We start from the raw sequence: 19,675 nt of genomic DNA, 5'->3' as shown, positions 1-19,675 counted from the left end.
TCGTTTTTATATTAAATTAAATTATATAAAATGACAAATTTAACCCAAAAATTAATAATTTCCTTAAATAGTTCAACTAATATTACAAAGTTATTTTATTAATTTATTATGAAAGAATAGATAAAAAGAACAAGTGATTGAAGATGAGAAATTGAAAGAAATGAAAAGAAAAAATACACGACCATCCCACCATAAGAGTACCATTTTTTTATAACTCCTATCACATATGGTTTGCACATCTTTTTAGTCCGTTTTATGAACATTGCTTCAATTTGATTTTAGGCCATATAAATATTTTTCTTTAAATTTTATTCACATGTTTAATTTATTTTATGACCCAGTTATTTATGTTGCTTCTTCATGATGTATTTTTTTACCTAAATGTCTCCCTTACTCTTTGATTTTGCACAAAAATTTACTTGGAGGAAACAGGAAGGAGTAATAATTTCACTCTCTTCGTATGATATCCAATAATTTCTTTTGTACTATTAAATCAATCAAAAATATAAGGCAATAAATAAAAATAAAAAAATGAAAAAAAAAAGCAAAAAGTAGCATTTATTCATCTGTCCTCTTTAAATTGCATCACAAAGAAAATAGGTAAGTTTTAAAAAAATAATAATAAATAAAAAGAGAAAATAAATTGTGGAGATTAGATTAAAAAAAGTGATATACCATTATCAAAAATAAAAATAATACAAATTAAATAAGATTAACCAAAATAAAAAATATGAAAATTGAATGCAAGATCAATATAAGTTTACATAAAACTATATAAGAGCACTAATGGAGGGAGTAAGAGTACTAAAATCAAGACTCGAGATTAGGCATACTTTTCAATCTCTCACTTTTTTTTTTCTTCTCTTTCTCTGCGTTATTGATTTCCGTTTCAATTTTTTTCACTATAAATTTCTTCCAAATCATACTCCTGAAACTTTCCGTAACGAAAAAAACAAAAAAAAAAAAAACGAAAAACTAGCAACTGAAAACCCAGTAAAGTAAGACCCAACCTTAAACTTTACTACTACACTACACTGATCCAGCTCTCTTTCTCTCTCTAAATAATCCAAAAACAGAGCAGAAGAATGGGAATTCGTTGCTCAAAACTTTGTTTATGTTGTTGGTCTCATTCTCACCGTAAGTTCAATCAATCACATTCTATTGATCCTGGTAAACTTCTCAAACTTCATATTTTTAACACTTTTTAGCTCTCAAATTTTCATTTTTAAAGATTTAATCAGTAAAACATGTTATTGATGGTTTTTATTTGATGGGTATTTTTGCTTTTGTGTTTTTATTGATGGGTATTTTTTTATTTTTGTGTTTTGTTTGGTGGGTGGGTGAGTTTAGAAAAGGGAGGGAAAGAAGAAAGTGAGTCACAACCGAGTTTTATTGAGTTCAAATTGGACGAGTTAAAAGAAGCTGCTTCTGGATTTTCACAAGAAAATATTGTTTCTGAACATGGTGAAAAAGCTCCTAATTTTGTGTACAAAGGGAAGCTTAATGATGGCCGTTGGATCGCCATCAAACGGTTTCACAGGTCTGCCTGGCCTGACACCAGGCAATTTCTGGTACTTATTAACTTTTTTTTAAAAAAAAAAAAAACTTTTATGGTGTAGTATTTTAGTTGTAATCAATGATTGTTTTTCCTAGTGTAATTAGTTAATCAATTAATTAATGGTTATTAAATACTAATTTATTGGCTGGTTGATTTGAATGATTAAAAATGCAGGAGGAAGCAAGAACAGTGGGGCTGTTAAGAAGTGAAAAATTGGCAAACTTAATTGGGTGTTGTTGTGATGGTGAAGAGAGATTGTTAGTTGCTGAGTTCATGCCTAATGAAACTCTTTCTAAACATTTGTTTCACTGTGAGTGTTTTTAATCATTACTTTCTTGTTTACGTTGGAAATTTTATGAGTTTGACTCATGGGCATAGAAAAATGCTCAATAATATTTGATGCCATCTTGAATACTTGGTTTCTATTATTTTAGAGGAAAGACACCTCTATTTATACAAAAGCTTAAGTTAAATATAAAAATTAAAATAACACAATATTAAAAATTCCTAAAATACAGGGATAATATTGTAACACAATATATCCTAAAATAAAGAGATGATATAATATCAGAGTTTGTTTTGTTTGTATTTTTCTACCCTCCCCTCATGTTTGGTATCGCGATGACCGAAACCAAACTTGCAAAAATATTCTTCAACGCTTTTGAGCCAATTGACTTTAACAGAAGGTCTGCTAGTTGATCTTTTGATTTTACAAATAACATTTTGATAATCTCTTCGGCATATTCTTCATGATTGATTTTCCATTTTTTGGGTTTAGATAAAGGTTCAAGAAACAAATTAAGTTGATTTATTTTATTATTTGGGTCAAAAATTTGGACTTTGGATTTTTATTCCGCCACGTTAATTTGGATTTCCATAATTGAAATTTCTTACTTGCTCCAATTATTTCCAACCCCATTTGTCTCTTCATAACTTTCATTTTTTTTTCCTCATCTCCTTTTAACATCAAATTTTTCGTTCCCTTTTACTATTGTTTTCGAAATTCCGGCGAGGGCCATTATTACTTGAGTTTGATTTTGAATCTGGGTTTTCTAGGTTTGCTTGTCTCAAATTTTCTGGGCTTGTTTTTAAATCTGGGTTTTGATTTTCCGAGGGATTAAATCCCGATGATATCTTTTCTACAATACTTCCCCCCCTCGCGACCTCACGTTGAATGGTCTCATCAACGGGATCTCATCAACGGGAGGTAGCGGAACGAATCTGAGAATGAAGTTGGATTCTTGTCCATAAATGTCGAGTGGAGGTAGTGTAGTCAAAAAATTATTCTACAAGGTCGCGGTCAATATTGTTGATGATCCATGAGATCACCATACAATCATTCTTGACCCATTGTGGGTTTGTGGTGAATGGACAGATGGCGGTGATATGGTTGAGCCTCCCCCGATCACCGATTTCTGCTTTTATTTGTTTACACCACGTGGTGTAATTTTGGTAGTTTAGTTTTTCAATTTGGATTGGTTGTTCAAGTTTTTTGGTCATTTTTTGAAAAAGTTGGAACATTTGTTCCATTTGTGCCATGGAACTCATGGTCCTGGTTTGGTTTTGTTTTTGATTTGGTTTGATTTGATTGGTATTGTTTTGATTTTCTTTTTGTTTGGATCGATTTTGGTCTATTATGATCAATGATAAAATACCGATAGAGTTTTTCCATTCAGGAAAACCTTACGGCTTTGATACCATGTAGAAAATCATAATGCGGAAATAAGATTGATTTGAGTTTTGAATACTTGGTTTGTATTATTCATAATTAGAGGAAAAACACACTTATTTATACAAAAGCTCAAGAACTTAAACATAGAAATTAAAATAACACAATTTCTTAAATTCCTAAAATAGAGGGATCCTATTGTAACACAATATTTCATAAAATAAAGAGATGTTATAATATCAGAGTTTATTTTGTTCTTGATTTTCCTACAAATTTTAAATTTTTGGCTATTTGGGGCCTAAAAACAAACAATTAGATAAATCAAAAGTAATGTAAACAAATATTGTAAGGCCCCTTGATTGAGGGGCCCTGTGCGGTTGGACAACTTGCACATGCGCAGATGCAACTTGTTGATGATAAGAAAACATTTTTGCAATGAGAAATGGTTTAGTATATATGGTGTTGGAGACATTCTGTTAGCATTTTGGGTTGTTTTATCAATAAATGCATTTAGTATGTCCTTTTCAGGTGTCATAGATGTTTATAAATGATATTACTGCAGGGAAATCTGTCTAAGAAGGTTTACATTGTTCTCTATTACCCAAGTGCTATTTATGGTTCCCAGCTGTGTAGGGTTTTAGGGTCGGACGCATGCAACCTTGCTGTTGTTGGTGATAACAAAGATACTTGGTAACAAACATCATGTGAAATTTTACTGGAATATAAAGAGCACATTGTTATCCAAAAAGGAATGTAAAACTTGTTTGTATAAATATTCATAATTAGGGAAGTAGTTTGGCAATAAAGGCTACGTGAAGTTGATCCGGCTTCTTGGGTGAAGGTCATGAATGATTGGTTTGTTTTCATGTAAAAGTTCGAAGGAAATAAACTGTTGTGTTGATCTTTTTTTTTACTGTATTATGTTAAGGTTTCAAATTGTTTTGATGTAGGGGAAAATCATCCTTTAGAATGGGCTATGAGACTAAGAGTAGCATTGTATCTAGCACAAGCTTTGGAATATTGTAGCAGTAAAGGAAGGTCATTGTACCATGATCTTAATGCTTATAGAGTTCTATTTGACCAGGTATAATAAGGCAATCTATTATTTGGCTTTTTCTTTTATCGTCGTATTTTCTCTATATACTTCGTGTTGTGACTCGGCTTTTGACAGGAAGGTAACCCTAGGCTTTCATGCTTTGGCCTCATGAAGAACAGCCGAGATGGCAAAAGCTATAGTACGAATTTGGCTTTCACTCCTCCCGAGTACATGAGGACAGGTGACCGGCTCTTTTTGTATAGTTCATTTTGTTCAAAATGTTAATCGTTCTTGATACTTAAGTCAGAAATTTTGGCTCATTCTAGTCATCTAGTTGCTAATGGACTTGTTCAATAATGGAAATACCTTCTTGTTCACGTCGAGAACATTTAAATCTTTTGCATTGGAGCTGTTATATATCTACACATAATTGGCACTTGGTACAAGTGACTCTCTCTCTGATTGGCAGGTAGAATTTCCCCTGAAAGTGTTATCTATAGTTTCGGAACCTTACTGCTTGACCTGCTCAGTGGGAAACATATACCACCAAGTCATGTAAACTTCTCTATCTCATTAGAAATATTCATTTTTATTCAATTTGAACCACCAACATGTGTCATCATGTTTTAGTTCAAAAATGTCTTTACTGTAAATGTTTTAGTATATACCAAATTATTACTGTAGCTTCAATTTCAGTGAAACAGCTATTTTGCCTTCAATTTTCCTTGAATGAATTGATGAAATTTTCTTTGTGTGAGCTAAAAGCCTCATAGTGTAAAAACAAGGTCGTATCAACACATACCTACAATATCTTAGAATTTTTGATTTTACTGTGATCAAAATGTATGATGCATTGACCGCTATATCATCCGCAATAACCGGGAACTTTGTTTCCCGACTGTTACCGCAACCGTGACCGAAACCTACAAATACACATTATAAGTCAAGCCTAGGACATGTATAGTGACCGTCCCCATGTATTATTTAGTTTTGTATAGTTCTTTAGAAGTTCGTTTTGACTATTATTCATTCTGTTGATTTCCCTAGGCACTTGATCTCACACGAGTGAAAAACTTTAGGATGCTGATTGACTCTAATCTGGAGGGCCATATCTCAGATAATGATGGAACTGAATTAGTACGATTGGCATCACGTTGCTTGCAGTATGAGCCTCGTGAGCGGCCGAATGCTAAGTCCCTCGTGACAGCACTCCTTCCGCTTCAGAAAGAAACCGAGGTGTGCGCCATTTTTGCATTCCAGTATTGAGACAATCTTCTTTTCCCTTGCCTACTATTATCCTCTAGTTTAAGTTAACAATATTAGTTTTGTAAAGATCAGTTTTATCACCACTGAAATGACAACAATTATTTTGCATAGCTTTCTAAAATAAGCTTGCGTTTTGACACCATAGTCTTATAGGTAAAAAAATTAGAGAAACAGCAGAATTCTCACTTCTTTTAGTGTTTTTCGACAATATTTTGCAGGTTGCTTCTCATGTTTTGATGGGTATTTCAGATGGCACTGCAGCAGAGGATTCACCTTCATTATCACCTCTTGGTGATGCTTGTTCTAGACAGGATCTTACAGCCATACATAAAATATTAGAAGATATTGGATACAAGGACGATGAGGGAATTGCAAATGAGGTAAATTCTTTTGCCTTCTGTCCCTTACTAATATCATCCTTTTTGATGGGTGTTTGGGAGAAGAGATAGGATAAATACTTGTTATACGATATTTTTCCTGTGTGTGCATGGACTTCTTATGCTGTTCTACCAGTTGAGTATATTTGTCTTACAGTCAAAACACTAGTCTGTGAGAGAGCGCTTGCGCATGGGGTGACTGGACAGCTTTTGGGTCTTGGATTTTATATTTGCTTTTCATTTCATTGATTAGCGGTGCCAGTCTTCATCCCAGAACTCAGCCACTTAGCTAGGGCTAATGGGACCTTCGAATGTTTTGTGTAATCATATATTTCTCCAATTGCTGTCATTTGAAATATTTTGTTTCTTAGAAATGGGTGCAGCATGATCAATTAATTAGGGGACTAAATCAAAATTAGTCCAAGATTTGTCTTATGCTAGTTTGCTGGTTTGTTTTTTTTATCTTGCCATTCTTGCAATAAGACCACTCTGATGCCCTTTAACCTGCACAAGTAACAAGGGGTAAGAGGGCCCAAAATGGTTTTCCGGAAATCTTCTCCGACGCCCAAGTCAGTGAGAGTTCCAAGTGTATTCCTAATAAACCCTTGCCTAAGTACAAAATGGCTCTTTGCTTGGAGAGTTAATATTAGGGCTTGTTTGCGGCGTGAGGCCTAAGTAATATTAACAAACTCTTGTTTGTCTTGTAGAATAAATGAGTTCATCAATGTGAAAATGATTGAAGAATGTATTAATGTAGTTTTTTCGCTATAAATATTGTTTAAAGATCAATAAATATTAGAGAGCATAGTGCTTTAGCTATTGAATAACTGATATTGAATATTGGGTGTTAGATATTGGATTTTAGATACTTGAAAAATAGTGTGGTAATGGGGTTTTATATCTCATCATTTGATATTCTAGGATCGTCTCCAATGTCCTTCTAAGTGTGTCGTTATCAATTCCAAGGCACCGTCCTTGTAAAGCAGCTACAACCCATGACGCGAGCTCCTACCATTGATTTATTATTTAGTATCCGGATCATGATTTGATGATTCTGACCCAGACACATACAATTATAAATAAATTTTATGAACAACATAACATATGGTCATCTGTCTATGGATTATTATAAACAAGTCCTGAACAGATACGTTATTAGCATGATAGCATCCCAGATATTCATGGCGGAACTAGCACATGATTTTCTATTCCAAATTTCCGCAGATTGTGTTCTTGAAAACGTAGCACAATACAGTGACTCATGTCTCATCTGCATATGAAATTTGTTCCTGAATTGTAGTTGATGAGATTGCAAATGTTTTTTCAGCTTTCCTTCCAAGTTTGGACGAATCAAATTCAAGAAACACTTAACTGCAAGAAACATGGAGACACTGCTTTCAATGCTAAAGATTTTGCTACTGCAATCAAGTGTTACACTCAGGTAAATTGTTTTCCATCTACAATTCATTCTTAATGAAAGCTGTGGCTCTTGGTTTGATGCTACGGCATATCAACTTCTCTCATTTTTAGTCACATTTACGCTGTGTCAACGTCTATTTGTAGTTTATTGATGATGGGACGATGGTTTTGCCAACTGTGTTTGCACGACGCTGCTTATCTTACTTGATGAGTAATATGTCGCAAGAAGCGCTAGCAGATGCCATGCAAGCTCAAGTAGTATCGCCTGAATGGCCGACTGCACTTTATCTCCAAGCGGCTGCTCTTTTCAGCCTTGGAATGGACAGTGATGCCAAAGAAACTCTCAAAGATGGAACGTCCTTAGAGGCCAAATGGAAGAAACATTAAATTTGTATAGAACTTTCTTATATTCTGGGTTTCTAAAAGGTTCCATAAATATTGTATCTATTTGAAATTTCTCAGTTGTGAGTTTTATTTGCGTAATTAGAAACATAAATTCATATAAAAGGTTCTATTGACTGCCATTTCATCTCAAAGTAAAGTCTCTTTTGCTAATGCCATTGTTCAATAGTCATCAGCGTTTTATCGAGGATGGGGAACCAAACTTAAAGCCTTTTTTCCCGGCGTGGTTTCATTTGGCACATGCGTGTACTATTCTTATTATCATCGACAGCGATGGCAATGGATCCCGGACCTGGCTCAAATTCGTGGATCCGTTTTCACTGGTCTGGGTCCTAAAATTTTAAACCCGTCGGATCTGGATCGGGTCTGAATCTGTTTGTAATTGACGAATCTGGATTCGGATTTCAAAAATGCCCGGACCTAGATCCCTGGATTCTAAGGACCCGTTTTGGACCCTTAGGATTGATAATACCTTTTCAAAGCTACGAAATCTATCTTGGGCATACTGATAGATATTTTTGCAATATTTTTGTCAATTTGATGGTAATGAATTTATCAAAATTGACTTTTTTATTACCATCAAACACCCTGATATTAGGCTGTAATGGTAATGCACTGTTACTACGGGATTGAATGATAGGCGTAGAATTAAAAAATTAGTCTGAGTCATTACTCATTTCATCTCATTTCCTTTCTCTCTCTAACATATATTTTCCCTAAATCTCCCTTCTCCCTCCTCCCTCCTCCCTCCTCCCTCCTCCCTCTTAAACCCTAGATTTCTTCATAGCAAAATAAGTGGATTCAAAGCAATCGTAGCAAAATCTGGTTAATATCTTGTGCTTCATCTATTTTTATCTTGATTAGATCCAATTTTTGCTATCATCCAAGTGATTAACAGCTTCGTTTTCATTTGCTTGCTTTTCTAGTTTAATTTTTTTTTGTTTTTCTTTTTTATTTATCATTATCTTTCTTATTTTTATGCTGATAAAGTTTTAATGTTAATTTTTGAAGGATTTTGTAGTTGATTCATCCTTTTATGCTTTATCTACTTTGATTGGTTCTGTTTTTTTTTATTTGTGTATTTTTTCAATCGATTTTTAGACTCCATTGACTATACTATTGAGTTATTCTTCTGTTGTATACTTTTGTTGACAATACTAATGAGTTATTCTTCTATTGAGTTATTTTTTCAATCGATTTTTTCAATCGTAGTATACTTCTGTTGAAAATACTAATTTGCTACTGTATTTATCATAGCTGATTTTATCTAAAAAATACACTAGCAAATTTTCTATCTTACGTTTTTGGTTATTCTTCTGTATTTGACTTAGTATACTTGCTTGCAGTTATAGCTGTAAACAGGATTGCACACCTCATCTGCACTGAGCTTAAGCTGCACATATTGGATAGAACCCCTCATATGCTCTAAGCCTTAGCTACATCTATCTATCCTTATCATCCCCCCTTAAACTGGAATGGGGACTTACCATTCCCGGTTTGCTAAGAAGATTATTGAACTGTGTGGAAGGTAGGATTTTGGTTAACACATCAGCTAGTTGATGTGTTGTTGGTTAATAAGAGAGTTGAATTAATCCTTCAAACACTTAATCTCTAGTGAAGTGGCAATCCACTTCAATATGCTTAGTTTTGTCATGAAAAACATGATTCTTTGCTATGTATATAGCAGACAGGTTATCACAATGAAGTGTGATGGGTCTAAGGTTTATGAGACTGAGTTCCTCAAGTAACCTAACAATCCAAGTTATTTCTGCAGTAGTAGAGGCCATTGTCCTATATTCTGCTTCAGAACTTGATCTAGTTATAGTCCATTGCTTCTTAGATTTCCATAATATAGGTGATTATCTAAGCATGATTAAATATCCAGTACAGACCTTCTAGAATCAATACATAACCCCCGATCATTATCTAAAAAGGCTTGGATGGTAATTTTGTTTGAAGCTTTGAGGAAAATACCTTGTCCACATTTGTGATTGACATAGGATAGAGTGTGCTGAAGAGCTTGCCAGTGAGAGTCTATGTGCTTTTGCATGAATTGACTTAAAGTTTGTATGGCATATGGTAGGTCAGGCTTGGTATTTGTCAAAAAATTAAGCTTGCCTACCATGCTTCTGTATGGTGTAGGATCTTTTAAGAGTTCTTCATCTAGGGCAGAAAGTTTAATGTGAATAGGAAGAGGAGTTAAAGCTCTTCCGTTACTCTTTTAAGAAATCCTTTGTAAATTTGTGTTGGGAAAGAACAATGTCATCTTGTAGGTAGTTAACTTCTATCCCATGGAAGAAATGTAATTTACCTAAGTCTTTGATACTAAACACATTATTAAGATGTTTTCATCTCACTGATTTCTTGAGCATTATTTCTTGTCAAGATTCTATCATCTACATAAGTGGCTAGAAAGGTTATGTTGTTTGCCTCCGTTTTTGTAAAGAGTGAGTAATCATTCTTGGATTGATGATATCCTTGATTAATCAATTTTTGAACAAGTTTTGCAAACCACTATCTTAAGGCTTGTTTCAAGCCATACGAAGACTTTTTGAGTTTTCAAACTTTTTTTTTAATGCTTGAATATCCTTGTGGTAGTTGCATGTATACTTTTTCCTTCAATTCCACATGCAAGAATGCATTGTTTACATCCAATTGGTGTAAAGTTCAATGTTTATGTGCTGTTGTGGCTATGAGACATCTAATTGTTGACATTTTTACTACTGGCGAAAATGTCTCATCATAGTCTATGCCATATTTTTGGTTATATTCTTTAGCCACCAACCTTTCCTTGTACCTTTCTATGGTGCCAATAGCTTTTTGTTTGACTTTGAAGATCCATTTGCACCCTATGGCCTTTTTGCCTATGGGTAAAGAAACTATGTCCCAAGTTTGGTTGCTTTCTAAGGCTTGTATTTCCTTGTCCATAGCTTTCTTCCAGTGAGGAATATTAATAGCTTCTTTAAAGTATCTTGGCTCAAAGAATTCAGATTTTGATGTTATTGTGTTAGTAGCACAATGTATGTCTTTGTATTGAACAAGGCCACACTAATGCTTAGTAGCATTGCAATGATAGTCCTCTAAATATTTAGGTGGTTTAAGAGATTCTTTCAGACCTTCTTTGATGAGGTGGTGAGTTTTCATAATTCTTGATTGCATTGTTTTTGTTTGTATTTTTTTTGTTTTGATGCAACATCAATGTCTAAATTGGTGGAAGTATCATAAGTATATTCTTGCGAATAATCAGAATCATACACACTGTTGTTTTGTGTGTTGGAATTTGCTGTTTCAGGATGTTCAGGTAAAAAGAATGTTCTGATCTCATTAGTGTTGTTCTGAGATTTCAATAACTGATAAGGAAACAGTATTTCATGAAACACAACATCCTTTGATATTATTTCAATGTTTCTTTCAATATTATATACCTTATATCCTTTTTTTATTTGATGAATAACCAAGGAACACACACTTTTGTACTCTCTTAGAAAATTTGTGTCTACCTTACTTTAATGTGCTGACAAAACACAAACAACCAAACACCTTTAGGTGTGTTAAATCTGGTTCGGTACCATGAAATTTTTCACATGGTGTAATGTCTTTTAGGACACTTAGAGGCATCCTATTTATCAAATCAACTGCACATTGAATGCAGTTCCCCCAAAATTTCATAAGGAGATTTGACTGAAAGAATAAGCACTGTTGTTTCTAAATGTGGTTGTGTTTTCTTTCCATTACCCATTCTGTTGAGGAGTGTCTGTGCAGCTAATTTGCTATTTTATACCATAATTAAGGTAGAAGTTCAGAGCTTTCCGTTTAGTTAATTCTCTTGCATTGTCTGATCTCACAACTTTCACTTTGAGGGACATTTGATTTTTAATAAGTTTCACAAACTGTATAAAGATTTTTCAATACTCAGATTTGTTCGTCATTAAAAAAATCCAACACATTCTACTAAAGTCATCTACAATTGTGATGAACATCTTATAATTTGATCTAGAGGGGGCTTAAATGGCCCCCATATATCTAGATGCAAAAGTTCCAGAGGGTGTTTTGTTCTGCTCAAAGACAAAGGATATGTGCTTCTTCTTTGTTTTGGAAGAGGACATATAGTGCAGAATACTTGATTCTTGACCAGATTATTCATCAATTCTGGAATGATGCACTCTAGCCTTTGCATGGGCATATGTCCAATTTTGAGATGCCATAACTTAGCCTTATTATGGAGAGTATTATTGTTTGTTGTCATGCTTGAGCTACTTGGATTGATGACAAATTTTGGCTTAGCATCTTTGCTTTGTATGACATATAAACCACTTTGTTCTTCACCAAGAAGCCAAGGCTTCTTCATCAAGGTTTCCTCAATATAACATCCATGTAGAGTAAAGAAAATTTTGCAATTTATATATGATGACAATTTACTAACCAATATGAGATTATACTTGAATTTTGGTAAAAACTAGATATTATGTAAGGTTATTCCATTATGCAATATGACTGTGCCTTTATATCTTATTTTCAATCTTGTGCCATCAGGTATTGTTACTTCATATTTCCTTTCTCAATAAAACTATAGTTAGTAAATTGGTGAATGTCATGACACATATGGTCTGAAGTTCCACTATCTATAATCCTAAGTTTATACTATGTGCTAATAAACATAAAGTACTTGTTAGTTGACTAGAATAAGCATCAGTTATACTAGCTTTAGGCTCATCTTTGCTCATTATGTCTAGGAACTGTTGGTACTGATCATGAGTAAATTTAGCACTAACATATCCTTTTGTTTCTTCTTGTGCGCTATCTGCATTTGCATGTGTACTAATTTTGTGATTTTTCCTTTTTCAAGTACTAGACGTATGGTTTACAAGGTAAGTAATGATCTTCTAGTATTTCTCTTTTATGTGACCTTTAATCTTGCAATGATCACACCAAAGATTTAGTTTCTTGTTTTTGTGACATTCTGAGTACTGGTTTTGTTGTTCCCTCTTTCATAATATTTCCTTTTGTCTTCCCTACATGCCATAGTCTCATTTAGACTACCTCCACTAGTGCTGAATTGCAAGTGATCTTTCCTCTTGTAATATAATTCTATAGGCTTGTGTTGTTGTGGGTAAGTCTGGCATCCTAAGCATGTTACTCTTGACTTGCTTATACCTCTTGTCAAGCTTCATGAGAAAACTAATAACTTTGTTATTCTGTTGCATCTTAAACATTTTCTTGGCCACATCACGATTAGTTACCTAGCAGTAGTGCAAGTACATTTAGGAATAGGGTTTAATCCATTAAACTCATCCTATAGGGTTTTGATTTTGGTAAAGAATTCTAATGTACTCATTTTTGGTGTCTGAACCAGTGCATTTAAGTCTTCTTTTACAGATAACATTTGTGCATTTGAAACTCTGACCTTATCTTTCTCCTAGTTCATCCCATATTTCTTTAGAAGTCTTTAATGATCAAATGCTGTTTCCAATTGAATATTTAAGAACCCCTATAATCCATCCTATAACAACTTTGTCTACTCTATCCCATGTTCTTGCTGCTAAGTTACTACTTGGTCTACTTAGGGTGCCATCGACAAACCCTAATTTGTTTCTTCTTGAAAGAGCAATAGTTATGACTCTTTTCCAATTTGAAAAGCCCCTTTCAGAAAACACAATGTTAACAATCTTTTGGCTACTGTCAAAGGGATGGAGAAAGTACACAGATGGAGAAAGTACAATGTTAACAATCTATGTGTTTTGTGAGTTACTGCTTTAATTAATCATCTCTTTTCTTTACAGAATAGAAAAAAAACAGGTGCATATAGCAAAACAAACTATTGATATTGCCTTTGTGTTACTCAGAAGAGATGAATAAAGGGAAAGGAAAATGGATCGATTCTTGGATGAGCATAAAAGCTCTGATACCATATTAAATTTCTGTGAAAAGAATGAGAATCGGAAGATCAAGAAGAAATTCATTTTATTCAGTACAGAAAGATTAATCTTTACAATAGGTAAGGAAAGTCTATATATAGACAGACCCCTTCAATACAAGACTTAGTTACACTTATAACTACCTCCTAACAACTTTGCTAACAACTTATACAATCTGATTAGACTAACAACCTTCCTATTGCACAACTAACTATAAGCACGTGTTCCTCATGACATCTGCAAACATGAGAACAAAATACTCTGATGTAATTGTTTTTGTGTGAATTGGAAGCTTGGACTTGGTTGTAGTTGTAGGTGTAAACAGGATAGCATAGCTCATCTGCACTGAGCTTCAGCTGCACCTATTTGATAGAACACCTCATCTGCTCTAAGCCTTGGTTGTATCTATCTTGTGCTATTGATTAAAATGTGATTGAAACTTAACACAAATTGTTTTCTTTCTTGTGCTATTTGTCGGCTGTCGCATATATGCATTGTAATTATCCGTCGTTAATTGATTATATCCCCTTTGGAGTTCTTCCTCTAATTGATTATGTGCCATTATTTTCCTTCTTTCAAAGGCTGCAAATGTAACAACTTGACTTATCGGTTGACCAAATAAGACAGGTCATTACGGGATTTACTAACCCAAAGAACTCATATCTCAAATAATTACTCGTAAAAAATATCACAAGACCTAAACTTAATTGTAATAACTAATCTCAAAACCAAACATCTAAATCAAAGTCCATAATTGTCAACATAATCAAATCTACAACACACTAAAGCCCAATACGGACACTATAACTCCAATACATACACTAATCCAACATATCTTCCACGCATACTCTAATCAGTTCTTCATTTATCGTTCCCGATTGGTACCGATCTGTAAGCAGTTTAAAAGATAGAAACAACAGGGAGTTAGATTTGACTGAATGATTAATCAAAATAGCAGAAGTAATCCAAAACAAATAAACATGATTAATCAAAATAGCAAATTTAAAAGCAACATTATTTCCTGGATCTTTATGCGCACTAGGAGTCTAGTTTAGAGGAACATCCATAGCTGTAAAGAAATGTCACTCTCAGGTGAGGCTAATCAATATTTAAATGATATTTCACCTTGAAATAGGGGAGTAGAGAGACAACGCTACTCGACTCCGTCAATGACTAGCTCGTGAGCCCGATACATTAACCATATAACAATATCAACATAATCAATCAACCACAAATTTGCTTCGATAATTATAAATTTCGAAAAAACTTTGACAAAAATATTTCAAAGAATAGTCTTGCCAAATCCTTTTTAAGAGACTGCTACTACTTACCTAGAACTTTGCTTTAACGAGTTGAGTCCAACCATAGCTTTAAACTAGAAGAGATCCTTAGCAAAAACGTCTCCTATGCATAACAAAATCACAACATAACCCTAGAGCGTTCGATACAGCTAATCTAACTTATAACTTATTACATCTCCTCCTAAGACCATAGCTTAACTCAAATTCTATCCTAACATTTCAAATCATTACAAATTATGCATATTTTTATGTAATTCCCCAATGTGTGTTCAAGATTTTATAACCATGCTCCTGTTCAATTTTTCTTAAAGATTAACAACTTTCATAACTTCCTTAGTTTCCTTTGTATTTCCAACTATTGCAAAAATATAGACATTTTAACTCATCATTATCAATACTTCCAAAAATCACATAATTAAATAAAGAACTCCAATTATTCAATACTTCATCACATTCAAATATTTCTTAACGAAGCCTATATTTAACAGTATTTTATCCACAATCCTTATTTTTCAATATGCAAATTTTATTAACCACAAAAATAAGTATTCTAATCTACAATCCTCAAGTGCACAAAAATCTAATACTTCATCTAAAAATATTAAATTATCTACAATTAATCTTTATAACTATTCTTCAAATCAAATACATAATCCCAACATTTCTTTAACCCAACACAATCATCTCAAGATCCACCAAATCAATACTTAACATCAAAAGGTCCATCGATTCTAATTGAAACAAGTATACAATTATTTGAAATCAATCAATTAATGTTATAACATGATGATTCTTTGATGAGAACCAGGTAAGACACAATAAGGTAATAAAATGTGATAGAGGATATATATATATATATATATATATATATATATATATATATATATATATATATATATATATATATATATATATATATATATATATATATATGCCAAAACAAGGATTAATTGAATGAGGAGAGAAAAGTGTTAATACCTCTATAGATTTTTAGTAACTAGAGACCAAAAACAATTGCTGATTTTTCGAATCAAGAGAAGGCAAGAAACCCGTTGTTGTCGAGCCAAACCAGGGGTTGTGTTGTTGTATTCATTTGAGTCATAAAACATATCATGTGCTGCTGTAAGGGTTCAAAACTTTCAGAAGAAAGAATGAAATTGGATAGAAAGAATTGGTGCTATTGCTATTATACATAAACGTAAAGAGGAAAAGAAGGAGACATGTTATACCTGTCTTGTTCCCTCAAAATCGAAGGCTTACGAAACTCAAATGTAGAAGATGAATGATTGTTTGTTGAAGAATTTCAACATTGATTAGCCATTTTCAGAGAAAAAATTGCGAGACAAAGAAGAAGACATGGGCTACTTTGTTTGAGTTCTTTCAAATGAGTAGATAATGCAAATGGGTTTTGGTTTATGTGACCAAAATAAAAGAATAAGGAAAAAGGAGGAAGGCTAAAAAATCAAAAAAAAAAAATACTAATTCATTAACCCAAAATGACTTTATAATATTTATATTTCACACTTATGTTTAAGTACTTAATGATGTTCCTAAACCCAAAATAGTTCTCAATGGAAAGTTTAGGATGTCTACAATATTATGTATAAAAATATGAGGCACTTATTGAGAGAACTTGGGAGAAATGATGATTTATTGATGGTATATAAGCTGCCAAAAACTGTTGAGGTGAAGGGGTAGAAAGATGGGGATGAATCTCTCATTTCTGGAAGAATATAAGGTCATGCAAGTACCTATAGAAAGCTTAAAGTGTTAGAAAACGTTTTCAAGTGGTAGCACTCAATTATATAGGGTATAGCTTAGGTAAATTAGGGTGTCTTTCATACCCTGCAAAACTGTCACTAAACCTGACCTTTGTAAAACTCTACACTCTTTTCTTTAATTATACCACAAGTTACCTCAATCTAATGGTTTGGTATCTTCAATAACATGCATGTGGATGATATGATAAAAGATGAGATCAAAATATACTCATTTACTATTTTAAAATAATTTTAGAAGTCACATAATAGTTTCAAGTGAAAATCTAAAATCCTTGTTTTTAGGAAATGATATATTTGCTTTAAAACTAATATAAAACCATAATCAAAACTTTTTTTTAAATACCAAAAAGACTATAATATCATTATAAAAGCGTTTTCATAATCTTTTTATTTAGATGAATATATTTTCTTTAGATTCAAATATAAGTACTTTTATTAAAGAACTAAAATAAGCTTTTGTCAACATAGTTTGTGAAGACATTTGCGAATAATATAAAGTTTTATAATAATAAATCAAATTAATATATTTATCAAATCAACCAAGTTTAGAAGGATAAAGTTAACTTTGATAAAATTAAGTACATTGAAATCTTTATTTTAAATATAACATTTAACAAAACAAGACTTAGTTTATTTAAACTTAAGAGTTTTAAAAATTAAACTCTCATTATGCTTGGCACTTAAGGATAAATAACTAGATAAGTTACTAGCACTAATCCATACTCAAGGCTATTTAAGCCAAGATTAAAAGAGGTTTAAAAATAGGGCTATTACAACTAGGTGTCATCAAAGGTTAACTACTCGGATCGGAGAACGTGTGAGTCATCTTTGATGTATTGTCTCAGTTGAAATAAGTGGAACACGACACGCACTTGATCAAAGGATGCTGGTAAAGCGAGACGATAGGCTACCTCTCCGATGCGCTCAAGGATCACGTAGGTTCATAACACTTAACATACCCTCCTACCAGACAATTATAATCATAATAAACCTTATATAAAGTAATGCCAAACCCAATATTTGATAATAATCGCACTACACAAAATTGCTACTTACCAAAGTCAACCAATATACACCGATTTTAATAAGAACATTATGGAACCCCAAAACTTATCCTTATCGAACAATATCCATCTTACTCCTCAAATCATTAAATTAACTTTAGATCATAGTCAATCTTTAACCGTGTATTCTTCCCTTTTTTTTTAGACACGAACCCTTAGAATTATTATATTCACTTATTGTTAAAAGATTCCTTTTTCCACAAGGTTCTGATACATATATTATACACAACTCTTTGCTTAATATCATCTCCAATACTACTAAACATCAAAATGTAACCACTAAAGTCATATATACGGTACTCACTATACTACTAAATGACTTCCTTAGTTTAACAACCTCAATTAAACATAGCCCAACATCATTAATATCGAATACCATCTTAATAATGTAAAAACCATAAAATATCAGCAATCACAATTGAACTCCAAATTCTTTAAAACAACTCCGATTAATTCCTATACATATATCCTAATGCTTGATTACCAAATTGTACATAATATAGAACTTCAAGTTTTCACATGGCACTCCATCTGTAAATTGTGTTTAGTCCATCCAACATGCAAAAGAGCTTCATACATTCTTAACGATAATCTCCAACATTTTATTTATAAAACTTAATTTCTCCAAACGAACTAGTCTAATTCCTCAATATAAGGCAAGATCCAATAATAAAAAAAATCCATTGTCCTATTAGAGTTTATTCACTATCTAGCACTAATTCTTTATTTTATACTCTTACCTAGGCTTTCCAAACAATACGCTTATTTACCTTGTCGTCACTAAACCTTCTACTACGATAGCACATCATCAAACTTCAACTCTCTTAAACCAAAAGCACTAGATACTTTGCAACTATATTGTCCTCGCATTCATGTATCAATATATAGTCCTCATCGTTGATCAACAAACAATAATTAATAGAGACACAATATTGATTAGAAGGGTGGCATGCATATTTTACAATCGAGGATCATAAATACATAAATACTCAAGCAACAACCAACAAGAAACAATAATAAGCTTAAAGAACTTGTCACATAACGCTTCAAACATAGCATCGATGAACAAAGTCTTCTTACCAACACGATTAATCATTAAAGCGTTCCTTGTTTTATCCCCTAATCCTCTCACCTCACTTCCTATATGTCCTAGAAAAAGCTACCAAACTTAAACACCTAGGTCCAAGCATCACCTATTGTTTAGTCTTCTCATGATCGCATATCCTAGAGTCTTTGTCCTTAAATCGCACTTTCCTTCCTCCTAAGATTGTATGCCCACTAGGTGAACTAACCCTAAGGATTAGCCACGGTCGCAGGTTGGCTCTAATACCAATTGTAACAACCCGACTTATCGGTTCACCAAATAAGACAGGTCATCACGGGGTTTACTAGCCCAAAGAACTTATATCACAAATAATTACTCGTAAAAAGGATCACAAGACCTAAACTTAATTGTAATAACTAATCTCAAAACAAAACATCTAAACCAAAGTCCAAAATAGTCAACTTAATCAAATCTACTACACACTTACTAAAGCCCAATACGGACACTACAACTTCAATACATACACAAATCCAACATATCTTCCAGTACGTCCTTCAATAGTAATACCGCAATTGCACGGCGTAGCGTAGTACGTCGGCAAGTACGGGTCGAATTCACAAGGAGTGGGGGTTAACTTAATAGTTTCTCGATCGATTAGTGTGTTCAAAAACGTATAATATGATGTTTGGAGATAGAAATAATTAAAACAAGCAATTAAAAGTACTTAAAGCATAAAAGTAAATAAGGATACAATGAACTAAAAGCAAGGATAAAATGATCAATAAGCTAAGAGGCATAGGCTTGGCTCTCTCACCAAAGTAGTGTTTACTAAACGTTAACTT

General features: G+C 33.0%; 1 protein-coding gene and 1 long non-coding RNA gene across 2 annotated transcripts; one reads left to right on the top strand and one right to left on the bottom strand.

Moving 5' to 3' along the window:
• The first annotated feature begins 787 nt into the window (after positions 1–787).
• Positions 788–8,003, top strand: LOC130826802 (serine/threonine-protein kinase BSK5-like). The gene is made up of 10 exons (XM_057692392.1): positions 788–1,170; positions 1,351–1,571; positions 1,733–1,868; positions 4,178–4,311; positions 4,399–4,504; positions 4,733–4,818; positions 5,311–5,499; positions 5,748–5,909; positions 7,234–7,347; positions 7,470–8,003. Exons 1-10 carry the CDS (start codon positions 1,086–1,088, stop codon positions 7,710–7,712), a joined length of 1,476 nt encoding a protein of 491 aa, XP_057548375.1. The 5' UTR covers positions 788–1,085; the 3' UTR covers positions 7,713–8,003.
• A 633-nt stretch (positions 8,004–8,636) lies between these two features.
• Positions 8,637–16,399, bottom strand: LOC130826803 (uncharacterized). Its single transcript, XR_009047119.1, has 3 exons — positions 16,173–16,399; positions 15,922–16,063; positions 8,637–14,531 (listed from the first exon to the last, which is right to left on the bottom strand). It is a non-coding gene; the product is annotated as an uncharacterized LOC130826803 (long non-coding RNA).
• Between the last annotated feature and the right edge of the window lie 3,276 nt (positions 16,400–19,675).

This window comes from Amaranthus tricolor, chromosome 11 (assembly GCF_026212465.1).
Source record: "Amaranthus tricolor cultivar Red isolate AtriRed21 chromosome 11, ASM2621246v1, whole genome shotgun sequence".
Classification (NCBI taxonomy): Eukaryota; Viridiplantae; Streptophyta; class Magnoliopsida; order Caryophyllales; family Amaranthaceae; genus Amaranthus; species Amaranthus tricolor.
Note: the sequence above shows the minus strand (reverse complement) of the source record. Positions and strands in the feature narration are given on the sequence as shown.

What these genes read in the sequence shown, in the direction of transcription:
- LOC130826802 (XM_057692392.1), top strand. Translation starts at nt 1,086, where the DNA reads ATGGGAATTCGTTGCTCAAAACTTTGTTTATGTTGTTGGTCTCATTCT. An exon ending in ATAGAGTTCTATTTGACCAG is followed by an intron (nt 4,312 to 4,398) that starts GTATAATAAGGC and finishes GGCTTTTGACAG; the next exon opens with GAAGGTAACCCTAGGCTTTC. An exon ending in TCCCGAGTACATGAGGACAG is followed by an intron (nt 4,505 to 4,732) that starts GTGACCGGCTCT and finishes TCTGATTGGCAG; the next exon opens with GTAGAATTTCCCCTGAAAGT.